This window comes from Stylophora pistillata, chromosome 5 (genome assembly GCF_964205215.1).
Source record: "Stylophora pistillata chromosome 5, jaStyPist1.2, whole genome shotgun sequence".
Taxonomy (NCBI): domain Eukaryota; kingdom Metazoa; phylum Cnidaria; class Anthozoa; order Scleractinia; family Pocilloporidae; genus Stylophora; species Stylophora pistillata.
In genome coordinates, this window is record NC_142523.1 from 26799675 (window position 1) to 26814639 (window position 14965).

Genomic DNA, 14965 nt, shown 5'->3' on the forward strand with positions numbered 1-14965 from the left:
CCTTTCCACAGCCTCTGTAGTTAAGAAGGCTGACACGTTAAGTCGCTGTAAGCAAACCACAATTTTAAAGAAAATCCGGAACAACATGCCACGCCATTTGGGCAGTTTGACTAGACCGCCGCTTTGCAGCACTTTGGAAATCCTCCTCGAAATGATCATTTTAACAATGAAAACCTGAAAAAAGGGCTAGCTAGAAAATTCATCTCAAAAGTGCCTTACTAATTCTGCGATAAGGCCTGCGCGTTTTTCCTTTAGCATGGCTGGATAGCTCTTCTAGAATGCATGGCCTTTTTGGTGACCCTCTCCTTTATCCAATGTCTCAAAAACAGTGATGCCCGGAGCTGGTGATCTAGTCTGATTGCTGCAAAGTGTGTTAATAATTGCCGCTCGATCTAAAATTAAAACTATTTCGGCCTCAACATCGGTATTGCCGACAGTCTTTAAATGTTTAGAAATGACTTTACGGAACGACATTAGCTCAACATCGGTATATCAAAAGAACTACCTTTTTCTCAACTTAGTTGGTCTAATTTGAGAACAGTTTCGAGCCCAACCAATTTCCGTGAGTTTTGTAACCAGTACTTTCAATTTTGGAAGAACGTTCTTAAATCAGCTAAGATTCTTTGTTTGTGGTAGTGATTTCAAATCTCACATTTTTTATATTGTTTATCATACATTTGTCCTCAGGTCTAGTTCACCCTATCTATTTTATTCTGTTTCCAGCTACATACTCGGTATTCTTCTTCTATTCCGATCATTTCGTACTTTGCTTCTATTTCGCCCTTACTCTGACCTTTGATCCATTCCTTATCCTTTTTTCTTTAGCTATTTGTTGGTTTTGTGTTCTGCTTATTAGCTCTTCTAAGTAATGTTACTATCACATTCAACTCTACATGAGATCCCCTCTGCTAACTTAACAAGTTTCACAGCAATGACTAACTGATAAGAACAATTATCATATAAACAAGTTTGTTAAAAAACGCTATTTAAGAATTACTCACTGAAGTGGAGGTGGTTAGGGATGGATACTCTACCGAGCCGCGAAGTGGCGAGGAAAATATCCACCGCTGAACACCGACACTGAGGTGAATAAAGGCTGATAGTTTCTAAAGGAACTGTTTGGGGCTGCATCGGTGGGGGTAACGAAATAATTTCAATATATCAACAAAGTTGAAATGGTAAATTGGCCACCGTTACGATTATAAAAGCTGACGTTTCGAGCGTTAGCCCTTCGCTCCGACGAAGGGCTCACGCTCGAAACGTCAGCTTTTATAATCGTAACGGTGGCAAATTTACCATTTCAACTTTGTTGATATATTCAAATTATATTGAGGTGAATAGTTTTTTTAGTACATACTAAAACAGTGAGATAATATACACCACCAAAATTAATCTCAGGGATTTCTTCCCTTGTCACGGATGCAAAACGGGACGCCATTTTTTCCCGAGTTGCTGGGAGGTAACTAGCACAGGATATTCGGGGTTTGACTAGCCAATCAGAGCGCGCCTTCGACGCTATCCACTGTTTTAGTATATACTTATCATCGATATTGGTGGCCATGAAATCTCAAGATGGGAACAAGATTGAAATAATTTCAGCTTTGCTTGACAAATGCTTGAGTACGTCACATCTACACACAGATTGCTTCCCGTCTTCAACGTATTCGGCAGAGAACATTTAACCTGCCGTTATAAATGATTGGATTGTCCTCTTTTAAGTCGACAATGAAGCTCAAGTTTACCCCAGAACTTTCTTAGGACTTATAGATGTTCGAATACCCAAAGAAAAACAGACACCTTCCGCTCGCGTAAGGAATGCGTTATTGTAAACAATTCTGCCATGGGAAATGGATGAGAATTTGAAACGAAAGCAGAGATAAAAACCGGCAGTCTGCCGTGGTTAGCTTTGCAAGGCTAGCTTACTGTATTGATCTCCTGATCGACCACGGTGCTAGCTTCTAAAATGTGCTTGAATTCCGGATTTAACCACCAGGTGCCTAATTAGATTATCTCGTGACGTAAATGACGATGATGCGATTTTCACAAAGTTCAACCTGGTTTTTCTGTGCGGAAATGAAAAGCCCCAAATTAATTTTACATCCTCAAAAACAGCACTATTTCCACTTATCATGAGCTTAACCTGAATCGATTCTGAGTTATACCGCATGTGTTACAAAATGCGATATTTGGAGTTTGAAATATCGGTAATTTTTGAAAGCGTTCCGTGATGTCAAAATTAAATGAAACAGTCCCCTTTTAGACTTAAGCCATACTTCAATCCCTCTTACAAAAATTTGTCAAACTGATACGAGCTTGCTCTCCTTTGTGCTTTTCAAGAGCAAAGTTCATTTGCCTCTACTCTGGGCACTGATTTCCGCCATTTTACGGCTACGGACGCTCGTTTCAGTTTTCGTGTATTTTCTAGGATCGGATAAAGAAGCAAGTCTGGTAAAAAAATCCTTACCACGTTTCTGAATTCACCGTAAGTTATCTCTGGGCAAAATATGAAGGTTTTGCAATTGTTCGATCATGTGCCACACTTTTCGATTTTAACTCGGTCAATTCAAACATTCGCACTTAACACCTTATGAGACTCTCTAAGATTTAGGTGGCTGGAAGGAACGGAATGGTATACCATTGTCAATGAACAATGTTGTCTCAATTTCGTCGTTAACCATTCAGTTAGGACCCTAATTAATGGGAAAAATGCGCATTTTAGAAGACGAGAGAGTAAACAGCCAAGACCCCCTTCCCAACATAGTCACCCTTATCTGAATAAGAATAATTCGTTACTGAGTACGTAAAGCATGCCTAATATCTCGAAATGTGTATCCATGCAATGTTACAACTGTAATCTACTTGAGAGGGGACGTTTAATTGAAAGAAAGCCCTAATTTAGTTTTCCTAAAAGTTTTCGGTGGCCCGATCTGATTGGTTTTAGGATTATACTGAAAACTCGTGTGTGTATAACGGTAAAAACGGTGCATTAATATACAAAGCCCATCCTTAGTTTTACACTCGTAGAGGTATCTATGGGCAACTCGAACAACGCAATTCTCAACTTGCATGATTAGGCTGACTGGATTACTTTTCCGCAAAGATGGGGAAGGTATGGCGTTCATTACTGTTCAAAACGCTTTGAGCACATATTTGACTTTCTGACACCTTTTTTACGTTCAAGGGGATCATATTCCTCTGTCAGATATCACGTCCTAAATTTAACGACGTAAAACCTTGTATTCTATTGTATGGCGTCAAATACACCGACGTCTATTTTACTGCGAGAATTCGATCATCGTTTACTGGACTTTCAACGTCTTCAAAACGAGAAGCTTCGCGTTACGACGTAAAATTCAGTTTTGACTACACGTTACGTCGTAATTTATCAAATAAGTTTTACGTCGTATCTTTTACGACGTAAAATTTATCACCTTTATAACTTGTCAATCACAACCTTGTCAAATAAGTTTTACGTCGTAACTTTTACGCCGTAACTTGTCAATCAAAAATGCTCACAATGTTTAATAAGTTAACTTCAAAGTCTTAATAGATTACCATTTGTAATTTTTAACAAGTTTCTTAATAGATTACTTAACCTCAAAGTCCTAATACGTACAATATTAAGTAAATTCTTTCCTTGGCTACCGTTTTTAAGATAGTTATCATTGGAGCCGAAATTTATTATAATCTCTTCCAGTTTTCATTTGCGTGCATAATTTTTGGACGAAAATTTGCTTTTATCACAAACACAAAATACAACGCAAGTGCCGATTTTGCCATTAACATTTTTTGGTTTTGCTTTTCGCTTTTTTTCTACAAATTATAAAGAAAAACGCACTAATCTATCTTAATAGATCTCGCTGTTTTTTGTTTTGTTTTGTTTTGTTTTGTTTTGTTTTTTTTTGATGCAATATAGAACCTGATCACTTGTAGTAAACGAAACATTTACCACACAGCCCAATAGTTTCTTCAACCTGACATCTTTGCTGATTTATATTTTCTTTTTCCACTGGAAATACGTACCTGGGTTTATCAAGAGAAAATGTTAAAGGATCAAAAAATGGAGCAAATCTTTCATAAAAATTTGTTCTATCTTCCCCTGGAATTTGACAAAACCCAAGAACGAACACATGCATCATTTATTTCTTGGTCAAAGCTATGCACGAAAAGAATTCTACTTAGTGGTATGTAATATTTCTGAGATGTTGAAGGTATTCAGGTTGATCTCTTGGACTGAGTTACCTCATGCATTATATTACTATAAGAAAGTTATAAATTTTATAATTACAGTAAATCCTCCATGATCGCTCCTGTGGATGGGGGGAGGGGGGGGGGGGAGGATATTGTTCTGCAGTTTTTATTCGAAATTTAAATATCCAATTTTAACTATGTATTTGTACTTAATGAAAGCTGTTCCCCTTCTTGCAACATTGAAAATATTATCACAACCTCTGGTATTTGTGCGTAGGGCAAGATTGTTCCTACAAGTTTTTTGCAGTGGTTTTTAGTCTTACCTTAACTAAACATGCACACTATAAGATATGTAACTTAAAAGATCACCCCTCCTTACTTACCACTTGCCACTTAAATAAGACAAACAGTTGATTTATGTTTGCAAAAAGATCTAGATGTGACTTTCTTTCGACCGAGATTTTGTGTTGGTTTTTTTTTTTTCCATAAGAGTAATATCTTATACTTAGAATACGCTCATAGACATGGTGGCCGTTACAGATTCTATTTTCGTGGGAAATCTGTTTCCTAAATTGTTTCTAAAAATATTCTGGTCCATGAAAACCCCGTCATATAACCCTAACCCAACCTACTTAAACGAGAATGAAACCATCCTACTCAAGTATATAACTGGTAGCTTATATGAATAGTAAGGGTTCCATTCTCGTCTAAATAACGGCTCCTGACTTCGTCCAGAGGGAGGAAATCCTCCCATCCTAGCGGTGAAGATTGCAGAAGCCATCTGGGGACAGGCGATCGGCGAGCGAAAGCGTCACTTCCTTGGCGGAGAGTTATGCTGGTTGAGAAAAAAGTAGATTTTATTATTTTTATCGTTGGATTGTATTTCTCAAACAATCGATCTTTTAATTTTACAAAACTTCACAGCAGATAGAATATTAACCTTAAGTTGAGGAACACGGGATCTGAGCCTGCGTTTTCAAAGAAAACCCCCGTGTTCCCGCCAGTGGACATCTTGGGTACTATAATCGCCCTGAAGTGGCCTGCAATTAAAGGACTCTTTATGCCCACCGCCAGGGTCTTGGAGTTTGACTGTTCCTCTAACCCAGGGATGCTCCCTTGGAAGGTCGCCACTCTTCCCGGCGTCATACGTGGAGTCACCTGAAGGGCAATGGTGGAATCTTCATTAACACCTTAAGTTGTATAAACCATTTTTGTAGCTACTGCCCTTAAGAATTTGTGGCAATCAACTATTTTCTTTTATTTATTTATTTATTTATTTATTTATTTAATCGCTTTCACCATACTTACAATACTAAAAGGACTAAAATATACATATGAACAAGACACAGAAGAGAACGGAGGACAAGGGTGCGGGACACACAACAGAGCGAGGCTCCAAATTAAGTGAATTAATTTGCTAGTACTTACATCGCTGAGTTGGTTTGCCCTCCTTTCTGCTAGAAGCAACTGCAGGTGGCTCTCCGTATTTTCTGCCTCGTGTATGGCAAGCTCCTCTCTGCGCATCACATCGTTGCACACCGGGAATGGACAGGCAACGAACGCGCGGGTACATCCGGAGGCAATGTGCCCGTTCAATTGGTCCCTGGAAAAGATAATTTCCTTTTGTTTACACCATTAGTCGTCATGTATACAACGTTTAGATTAAACGAAGAAATATTAAAAATTTATAAGAGGGTTTCTTTCGTTTGATAGTCGGAGAGATTGCAGGAGACTTAAAGCTGATGAGCAGTCGAATATGTTGTTTTCCTCAGCCCTTTTTATGTTGTTTGATCAGTATTTGTCTCTAATTCTATTTTATTTCTGTTTTATCCAAAGTTGAGCTACGTCGTTCGTTCACGGTTTTTGAAGTGGTTTTTTAAACATCAGTTTACATTATTAAACTAATCAGACTTACCGAGGTATGGAAACCACGTTGCAATTGAACGAGCACGTTACAGGAGCCTTCCGGCATTCCAACTCCTGGTGTTGGTGATACTGCCGGAAGGGCAGCGTAACTCCGCAGTACTCGCAATCTTGGGGACGCATGTCGCATTCGCCGGCGTGCCTTTCAACCTCTCCGCGAGGGAACGTCTGTATGCAACCTTGGTGGGTGCATTGGACGGGCTCATGGAGGCATTGCTGTTGATGATCAGAGATTTTCTCCAATGGGCCGTCCAATTACACCCCTCTGCTCTCCTTACACAGTACACTTCCAGTGAATCCACTACCCTGTCGAAAGTGATTATGCCCCTCACGTCCGAGGCTTGGAGGGGTTGCCTTCCGACAGGGCAGTTTCTGTTACCATGCAAATGCATCCACTGTCTTAGACAGCCGCGGCAAAAAAGGTGTCCCTCTTTGCATGCCACTGCTTTAAGTATGACGTATTGACTGTACGGGAAAGAGAATGACATAATTCGTTAAGTATATTTTAGAGGGACAATTGCCCTACCCCCCTTTCCAATTAGACTGAAATGAACTGGGATCAAGGTTCCACATACGTTTTTTTTCTTTTTCCCTACTTTGCCAAAAAAATGAAAACGCTGGGGGAGGGGTAAGAATTCAACAATGATTATAAAATATCAAAGCTACTGATTCATTACTAAATTCCAGAGACAGAGGGTGTTTACTATACAGTACTCTGGATGTCAAGAAATAGCCAGATCTAAGGGTTTTGTTAATTATTAATTATTTTTTTTAGGGAAAGAGGGGAGATAGGGGTAAAAAAGTTTGATGGCTTGATTTGAGCGTAGGAATTTTTTATAAGAGGCCGCGCGCGGGGTGGGGGCGGGGGGGTTTGTACCATTTGCTATCATTTATCGCATTATATGATTTTATATATGTCTCGACAATCAATTTCTTAGAGGCTAACTTTTTTTCCAGGGATTTTTGGGGGGCTTTTTGACTTCATCAAGTTCTTTTTGAGTTCATCAAGGGAAGAATTCACGCATTGATAGGAGATTATCTCAACTCAAAAACAGATGTTTCTGTTGGTTTACAGTGACAGTGAAAACCACTAATTAAGCACAATAGGCTCACATTGATTTCGCTCGAGTAAGGGGAGCTCTAAGAAATATAGAAAGGAGTCAGGAAAAAAAGTATTTACTGGACACTACACACTTTTATCAGACAACTAATTATAAAAATGTTCGTGACTTAAAATATATGTTTGAAACAACAAAGCATTGCCTAAAGAAAATGCGTGTTGTTCTTACTAATGACATATAAAAAGTGAGGTGCACGTCAGATTGTGGTTGACAACATCAGTCTCCTCTACAACACCACAGACTACTGTCGAACTCGGAAACCTAACGTTTCATGTCGACGCTAGGCATTTACTTTCCTGTAAGGTATTTTTAGTTTCTACAAATATGATTTTTGTATGTAACTTCCCGCTGGGCTAAATTTAACAGTTACTATTCTAAAGCGCCGATATGTAAATAATGTGAGCAAATGTCCCACAAAGTGAGGCATTAGCTCGTGTCTGAAATACAAACTCCTAATGCACGATGTTGGGGAAGGGGGACATTTGAGAGTGTTTTGTTGAATATAAGCGGGGGGGGGGGTAACTTTAGGACTTTGTGGGTGGGGATGTGCCGCTGGGACCTTGGAACCCTTTACATACCGGAGCTAGTTAATATAGGGTTGACCTCCAAGTTTCCTTTTTTTGAATATAACTGCTCTGTGTAACATTGCTTGATATACTGCAGAAACAAAGTATTGTGTTATTGTCCTTAGAATTAATCCTTAAAGTAGAGAAATAATGAGAAGAATAACAGCTAAATAACCTTTTGCATGTGTATTTTTACAAATGGGTCTGTTAACTTGTCAGTTTAATTGAATTGCATATTACAAAACAACTGAGATGGTACATGCATTCTGATTGGTTAAAAACCTATGGTTTATTGTGCCGGTAAACTCATAGTTTGAGTTAAAGAGCTAGGCTACCCTGTATAAATAAAGTCATTTTTTATTTTTTTACATTACAAAAGCAATAGAGCACCACTCGAAAAGCTTGTAAACCGCTTGCCCAGATGCTTCTCTCATGTTCTCCCAACATCCTGTGTGGGTTATCATGCCAGGAAACCCATACAAAGTGTGGTCTGTGGTCAATAATTTTGATATTCAGGAGCCATCATTAAAAATCAATAAGAAAGCAGAAATTTTTCTTGTCATTGTGTGGAAACTGCTGGTGAAATTGAAATCTTAACTTTTTATGTTTCCATGATCTTTATTTAATATATATCAGTAAGCAGCATTGCATTATAGTCTAGCAACATGTTGTCTTTAACTGTATTTAGGGCGAGCGTCTTATACAAGAAGAGAGAATTAGAATGGAAGCAGAACGCCGAAATGCTGAGGTAAAATAATATCCAAGGAAAGGATGTCTCCCCCTTGGCTGTTGCAGATTTTCAGATAGTAGGGATTTTAGACAAACATATGCATTTCCACTTGTTAATAATATCATGCTCATGTCTGTTCAAGTGTTATGCTTCCTCTGATGCTCATGCTTGTGGGAAAGGCTTTAGAGGAAACTCTGTCAACTACTAGAAATGCAATACATGTAGTTTTTAAATTGTTCTTTCACCTTAACAGAGAGCTGATTTTGATAAACAGCAATAGAATAATGCCTGATGCAAGAGAAATGTCAATTATCACCAGTAAAAGTTAAAACGCACTCTTATCCTGTAGGCAATATGTGAGGCAAGAGCAGGGCTACCTCATGAACCTCTTGAGAGTGAAAACACCATAACCCTGAGAATCCGTGGCCCCAGAGGAAATTCTATCCAGAGGACCTTTTTCGACTATGACACCACACAGGTAAAACTGCTTATCACCCAGTCAATGAGCGAACTTTTGCAGGGTTTTTCGATCATGTGTCAGTCAATACTCTAATCTAGATACCCTGAGTTGAAGGTTAACTGGTGTAAAGCATTAGAGATGGTTTGCAAACGAATTACCTGCAGTTGCTATCCATGGTAATACGCGAAGTTAATTCAATGGTTCAAATTCTTGAAGTTCTCCAATGTAGGTGGCCGCTGTGTTTGTTTGCTTCTTTTGAACTCCAGGACTAGCACGGAAGATAGTGTAATTAACACTAAACAGGGACAAAGTTTGTGGAAAGAAAGAAGTCAATTTCCCAAAGGGCTAATTAATAAATTACCACCTTATATAAACAGATGAAAAATTATAGACTATCTTGATAATATTAGCGTTTTACCCGACTAAAAGAAGCCCCTAGTTACAGATTCATCTTTAACTGTTCTTGTATTACTTACCTTGAGTGAATACTGTCCTAAAGCTTGAAAATGGGATGAGATAGTACTTAGTAGCCTAGCAAGTGCTTCACTGACGTCATCTTTTTTTTTAATGATTCAGGTGCTTTTCAGGACGGCGTTTGCATTGCTGTCTCTATCAAGCGAAGACTTTGTGCTTCATAGACATCAAGGGCCATCGATACATAACGATGGTTCCTCTAGATCGTCTGAAATTTCCTTAAACAGTCATACTTTTCTAGTTATAGAGATGCACGACGAATCAGATCCATAGCCAGATTTTTCGGTTTTCTTCGTGGAGTCTTCTCTGAACCAGTTTCCGTTGTCGTAATCATAGTGCAAGATTTATAAATCATACTTTTTCAAAACATTGTCATATTTTCATTTGTACGATCTGCCATAGCAAAATCTGGTGCAAAGGATTGTGAAAAGCTAGTTTTTTCTTTTTCTTTTTTTATTTTCTAGGCTTTTTTCATTCATATTCAATGAAGGGAACGTTTTATCTGACTAAACCGATACTAGAATATATGGGCTAAAAAATACAAGGATGGTAAAGGGCGTAGGAAGCGTGTGTGTGTGTATCGAGGGAGGGGGGGAGGGGGTGAGGGGATGATTTGCCTTGTACAGTATCTTGCACTTTTTTTTTAACTAAACGTTCTAACTTAAAAACCAAAAAAAATTGAAAAAACATATGATGACAATTAATCTAGGTTCTTTTGTAGGCATTTAAATTTTCCTTGGGTAGCATAAAACACTCATATAGATAAAGATGTCAAAGGTCGCTGGGACCAACGAATGTTTCTTTTCAGTTCTCGTCAGAGTAAGCCCAACGTCACTCCCTGTATAAAAAAAGAAACAAGGTGACCCTTACAATGAGCCGTGGAATGCGTGCATGTCTTTCAAAAACAATGTTTGTGCGAACGAATCAATGTGAATATCTCTAGGATCTTGCAAATAATTTTAGCCTACGAAAATGGTTATCAAAGTTTCACGCGCGCTCGCGTTTTGCTTCCTCTACTATCCCCGAGGGAAAATGAGGACCACTAGGACAGAAAGACGATTTAGAGACATGGGAACGAATTAGTCAGAAACCAATATTTAAAGGATTTGATGTAGCGGGCTTGGGTTTATGGGATGATATTGGAGTATCTATTATTTTGGCACGAGTTTTTGCCATTATACGGCAGCTCAGTCCGCCTGATATTTACGTTTTCTTTTGCAAGTTTTCATTTTGTTTAATTTGTTATGTTGAAGCTTAAAAGCTTTTCACATGGAATATCTCCTGTTAGTGGAGTAAGAATCATTTTATAATCCTAAATTTTGGCTAACTTTATTTATTTATCTTTTCTTATTTATTCATATCTTTCCGTGAAAATTATTTCCAAGTATATAAGTTTGCGATAACGCAAACATTTTAAAATAGTTTGCACTTGTAGTTAATAGTTAAGATTTTCCAGCCGTTCTCTTCTTTTTCTCTTTCGTGAACACAAAGATTTCCACGGTAAAAGAAAATATGTAACGATCATTTTGCAGAAATAAATCAACTGTTGGTGTCATTTAAGTGTAACTGTATGTGTGTGAGGGTGGCTGGGGCGGGAGGGGCGTGACCTTTCCAGTTTGGATATATAACTGTATGTTGGAAAGTTTCTCTTCGCAGTCGATTCCCCTTGGACGAGTTCTTCAAACTGTTGGTTCGATGATAGTGAAATCCGTTGATAATCTCCCGGCACTATCTTGAATTATACTCTTTTGTTTGGTATAGCTTGTTTTTCGGTTTGGTGTTTCCTACGCACCTTAACAGAGGTTGGGATAACTTGCACTGTTGCAAGATGGGGGAGAGCTTTCACTAATTACAAAAAAATTGTTACAATTGGACCTTTATCGGCAAGATTTAAATTTCGAATAAACGCTGCAAAAAATATTCCCCCCCCCTTATCAACAGGAGCGATCATAGACGATTTACGGTAATTATAGAATTTATAACTTTATTTTAAGTATTATAATGCATGAGGTAACTGAATCCAAGAGAAAAACGGGAATACCTTCAACATCTCAGAAAGATTACATACCAGCAAGAAGGATTCTTTTCCCGCATAGCTTTGGCCAAGTAATAAATGAGATATACATGCGCTAATTCTTGGGTTTTAAAGACGTTACTTAATATAATATTGCACGTATTAAGACTTTGAGGTTACGTAATCTATTAAGACTTTGAAGTTAACTTATTAAACATTGTAAGCATTTTTGATTGACAAGTTACGGCGTAAAAGTTACGACGTAAAGCTTATTTGACAAGGTTTTGATTGACAAGTTATAAAGGTGATAAATTTTACGTCGTAAAAGATACGACGTAGAACTTATTTGATAAATTACGACGTAACGTGTAGTCAAAATTGAATTTTACGTCGTAACGCGAAGCTCCTCGTTTTGAAGACGTTGAAAGTCCACTAAACCGTGATTGAATTCTCGCCGTAAAATAGACGTCGGTGTATTTGACGCCATACAATAGAATACAAGGTTTTACGTCGTAAAATTTAGGACGTGATATCTGACAGAGGAATTGGATCCCCTTGAACGTAAAAAAGGTGTCAGAAAGTCAATTATGTGCTCAAAGTGATTTGAACAGTAATGAACGCCATAGGAAGGGACGCTAATCCGACAGTTATGGGCATTTTCTCTCTTGAATTTGTAATTAAATCTCCGTGAAACTTAACACGCGTACACCTTGAATAATAGCAGTTTGTTCATACTCACAGGAATCGAATACTTGGCGCGATATCTTTAAATTGCTCAACCATGCACCTCATGTGCATGGTTGAGTAGTTCCGTGCCAAGGAAAGGAAGCTTGCTGTTCTTCTCCACCTCCATGGTGAATTTGACCGAAGTGTGGGCGCTGTTGAGGGTATGCAAGAAGGTAGTTGCTGTTGCTAGATCAGGCATTACAGTGAGTGTATCATCAACATATCGACGATAATAGGATGGAAGTTTCCTTTGTCGCTCAAGGGTATCTTCGATGGATGACATGAAGACGTTTGCTAATAAGGGCCCGAGAGGGGACCCATAGCAACGCCATCTGTCTGTTCGTATAGAGCTCCGTTAAATTGAAATAGTTTGCCTTTGGTGGCTACGTTTAGGAGGTCAATAAGATCTGTTCTGGTAAGGGCAAGATTGTGGGTAGTATTGAACCAATTGTTCGAAAAGGCTCTGTTAACCAAGATCTCTATTGTTTCGTCCAAAGGTATATATACCAAGGTATATGTGAAACCAACAAACACGGGCCTACTATTACACTACCAAAGCCATGTAGACAATCGCAACAAACGGAGCTTGCTGAAAACTATGCTGGATCGCGCACACCGATTATCTTCCTCCTGGGCCCATTTCTCTGATGAGTGTGATCGCCTAAAGAAAGTTTTCGCACGGCTTAAATACCCGGAGCGCCTGGTAAATTCTACCATTAACACCTTCTTACAATCAAGAATTGTTGGTACGCAGCCCACACAGACGCCCAAAGAACCAATATCCATTGTTCGTGTGGTCATACCTTTCAAAGATCAAGAATCAGCAAATTATGTTAAGAAAGAGCTCAAGAATCTTAGCATGAAGGTGCAGACAACTGTCCAGCCAGTATTTGTTAGCCGCAAAGTTGGCCAAGATCTTAAAGTACGAGAAATCAAGCCACAGATTGTCAACCAACAACGCGTCGTTTATCAATTTCAATGTGACCTGTGTGATGCCGGTTATGTGGGCTATACACGCGGACACTTACACACACGCGTGGATGGACATAAACGAAAGGCATCTTCAATATATAAACACTACCACGAACGGCACAGCGAAGTCCCGAAAGACCTACTGAAACGTTTTAGCATTCTGAAAAAGTGTAGTAACAAGTTCGATTGTTTGGTGAACGAAATGCTTTTCATCAGAGACTTAAAACCCACTCTGAACGTGCAAAGCGATTCAATTCGCGCAAAAGTATTTGTTTAATTAGCTCGTAACATATTTATGCTAATTTAGTGTTACACCTTGCCACAAACTTCATTTTTTATTTCTCCTTGACAATGCGTCATGATGACACCGAAACGTCCGTTTTTATCGTTAGTTTTTGCTAGTCTTTGCATTTCTAAATCTTTATTGATAAAAATAATACGACAGCCGCTAATGAACACTGATTACAGATGATCAGATATCTCCTGTAAGGTCAATAATTTTTACTAGTGCAGTTAGGTATAATTTCCGTCCGCCATCTCGTTCATATAATATTGGTAGGTTTACTTACAGGTCTTTTAATTTGGACAGGCCTTGGAACTGATCCGGTGACAGGGTTACGAGGCTGTTTTTCTCCATGTATCTACGCGATAAATGAGATGCACTAGACGCTCTGTATCACTATTTAACTGTAAAGATAGTTTTAAATAATTGCTTGGGCTAAGAAACGTTCATCGTCGGATCTGGCTAAGATCATTCGTATCATTTATTCAATTCATATAAACGTTCTCCTTTTAAATTATTCGTGCCTTGTTCTTCAGCAAACTGTTTTACTGTTCATCAAAGTTGTCTGAGACTTCATTAAGAGCATCGCTAGACTGCTTTCACCGAGACGAAAACATTTTGATCACACCGCACTGATTTTACTGACAGCCGGTTAAATAATGGCTTAACAACGGTATATACCCGGGCTGCAAATCGTCGTTAAGCCGATGTCAACTAGCTGTGATTAGTTAATTCTGCGATCGAGCAAAAGCTCGTATTTACATTTCTTATTGAAATACGGATTTCGAAGCTTTTGAACACCCCTTGTTCCTTGAAAAAACCTGAAAATTATGGACTTTGTGTCCTGATTAACATTCCACGTTAAGTTCAGATTTTGAGATGAATCCCTACTATCTGGTAGACGTTTTTTCCAAGAGATTTTGAAAGCAATAAACTCAAATGTTTTGTGATAACTATTAACCCACTTGATTAACCGCGCTGTTTTTGCTTTGGTACGATTTTCAGCATCATTATCATTATCATATATCGCTTAGAGCCTCATGGGGAGGCGTCAATAAAAAAGTGTGTTGTATTATATTTTGGTGTATAAACACTACTGAAATACTTTGCGAGCTTTCGCGCACAGTGAAAGTAACATGAAGGTATCTTTCCAAGAAAAAATATCGCCGTTGCTAAAGTTCCATAATAAATTACACCTTTTTGCAGCCAAAGAGAAATGGTTAGGATTTTTATTGGTGATTATATGATAAATAGCATTTTACATGGTCGCTTAGAAATACGAAATTTATTGTCTCGTGCCGAAAAGTAGTTTTCAAAACTCGAAGGGAAATTTCGTATCTTCGCGCGGCCATGTAATATCCTCCTTATGTTGCGTTATTTTAATTAAGAAAGATGATAGTTAATGATTCTTACTTTCTGCATCTATTTAAAAGGTAATTTTTGCCTTTAAAATCCTTAAACCGGCTGTTTATTAGGTCATGGAGAATATCAAAGAAACAATGGAT

The 14965-nt window shown here is 38.4% G+C and overlaps 2 protein-coding genes across 2 annotated transcripts; one reads left to right on the forward strand and one right to left on the reverse strand.

The window, feature by feature from the left end:
- Positions 1 to 5054: 5054 nt before the first annotated feature.
- Positions 5055 to 9574, reverse strand: LOC148731146 (TNF receptor-associated factor 4-like). Its single transcript, XM_088759397.1, has 5 exons — positions 9150 to 9574; positions 7814 to 7892; positions 6107 to 6579; positions 5620 to 5794; positions 5055 to 5349 (listed from the first exon to the last, which is right to left on the reverse strand). The coding sequence occupies exons 3-5, from the start codon at positions 6235 to 6237 to the stop codon at positions 5110 to 5112; spliced, it is 546 nt and encodes a 181-aa protein (XP_088615523.1). The 5' UTR covers positions 6238 to 6579; positions 7814 to 7892; positions 9150 to 9574; the 3' UTR covers positions 5055 to 5109.
- A 3196-nt stretch (positions 9575 to 12770) lies between these two features.
- On the forward strand, positions 12771 to 13525 carry LOC148731147 (uncharacterized). The gene has a single exon (XM_088761277.1). It carries the CDS (start codon positions 12804 to 12806, stop codon positions 13452 to 13454), a length of 651 nt encoding a protein of 216 aa, XP_088617403.1. The 5' UTR covers positions 12771 to 12803; the 3' UTR covers positions 13455 to 13525.
- Positions 13526 to 14965: the final 1440 nt, after the last annotated feature.

What these genes read in the sequence shown, in the direction of transcription:
- LOC148731147 (XM_088761277.1), top strand. Translation starts at nt 12,804, where the DNA reads ATGCTGGATCGCGCACACCGATTATCTTCCTCCTGGGCCCATTTCTCT.
- LOC148731146 (XM_088759397.1), bottom strand. Translation starts at nt 6,237, where the DNA reads ATGCGTCCCCAAGATTGCGAGTACTGCGGAGTTACGCTGCCCTTCCGG. An exon ending in AACGTGGTTTCCATACCTCG is followed by an intron (nt 5,795 to 6,106) that starts GTAAGTCTGATT and finishes TATCTTTTCCAG; the next exon opens with GGACCAATTGAACGGGCACA. An exon ending in GGGCAAACCAACTCAGCGAT is followed by an intron (nt 5,350 to 5,619) that starts GTAAGTACTAGC and finishes ATTGCCCTTCAG; the next exon opens with GTGACTCCACGTATGACGCC.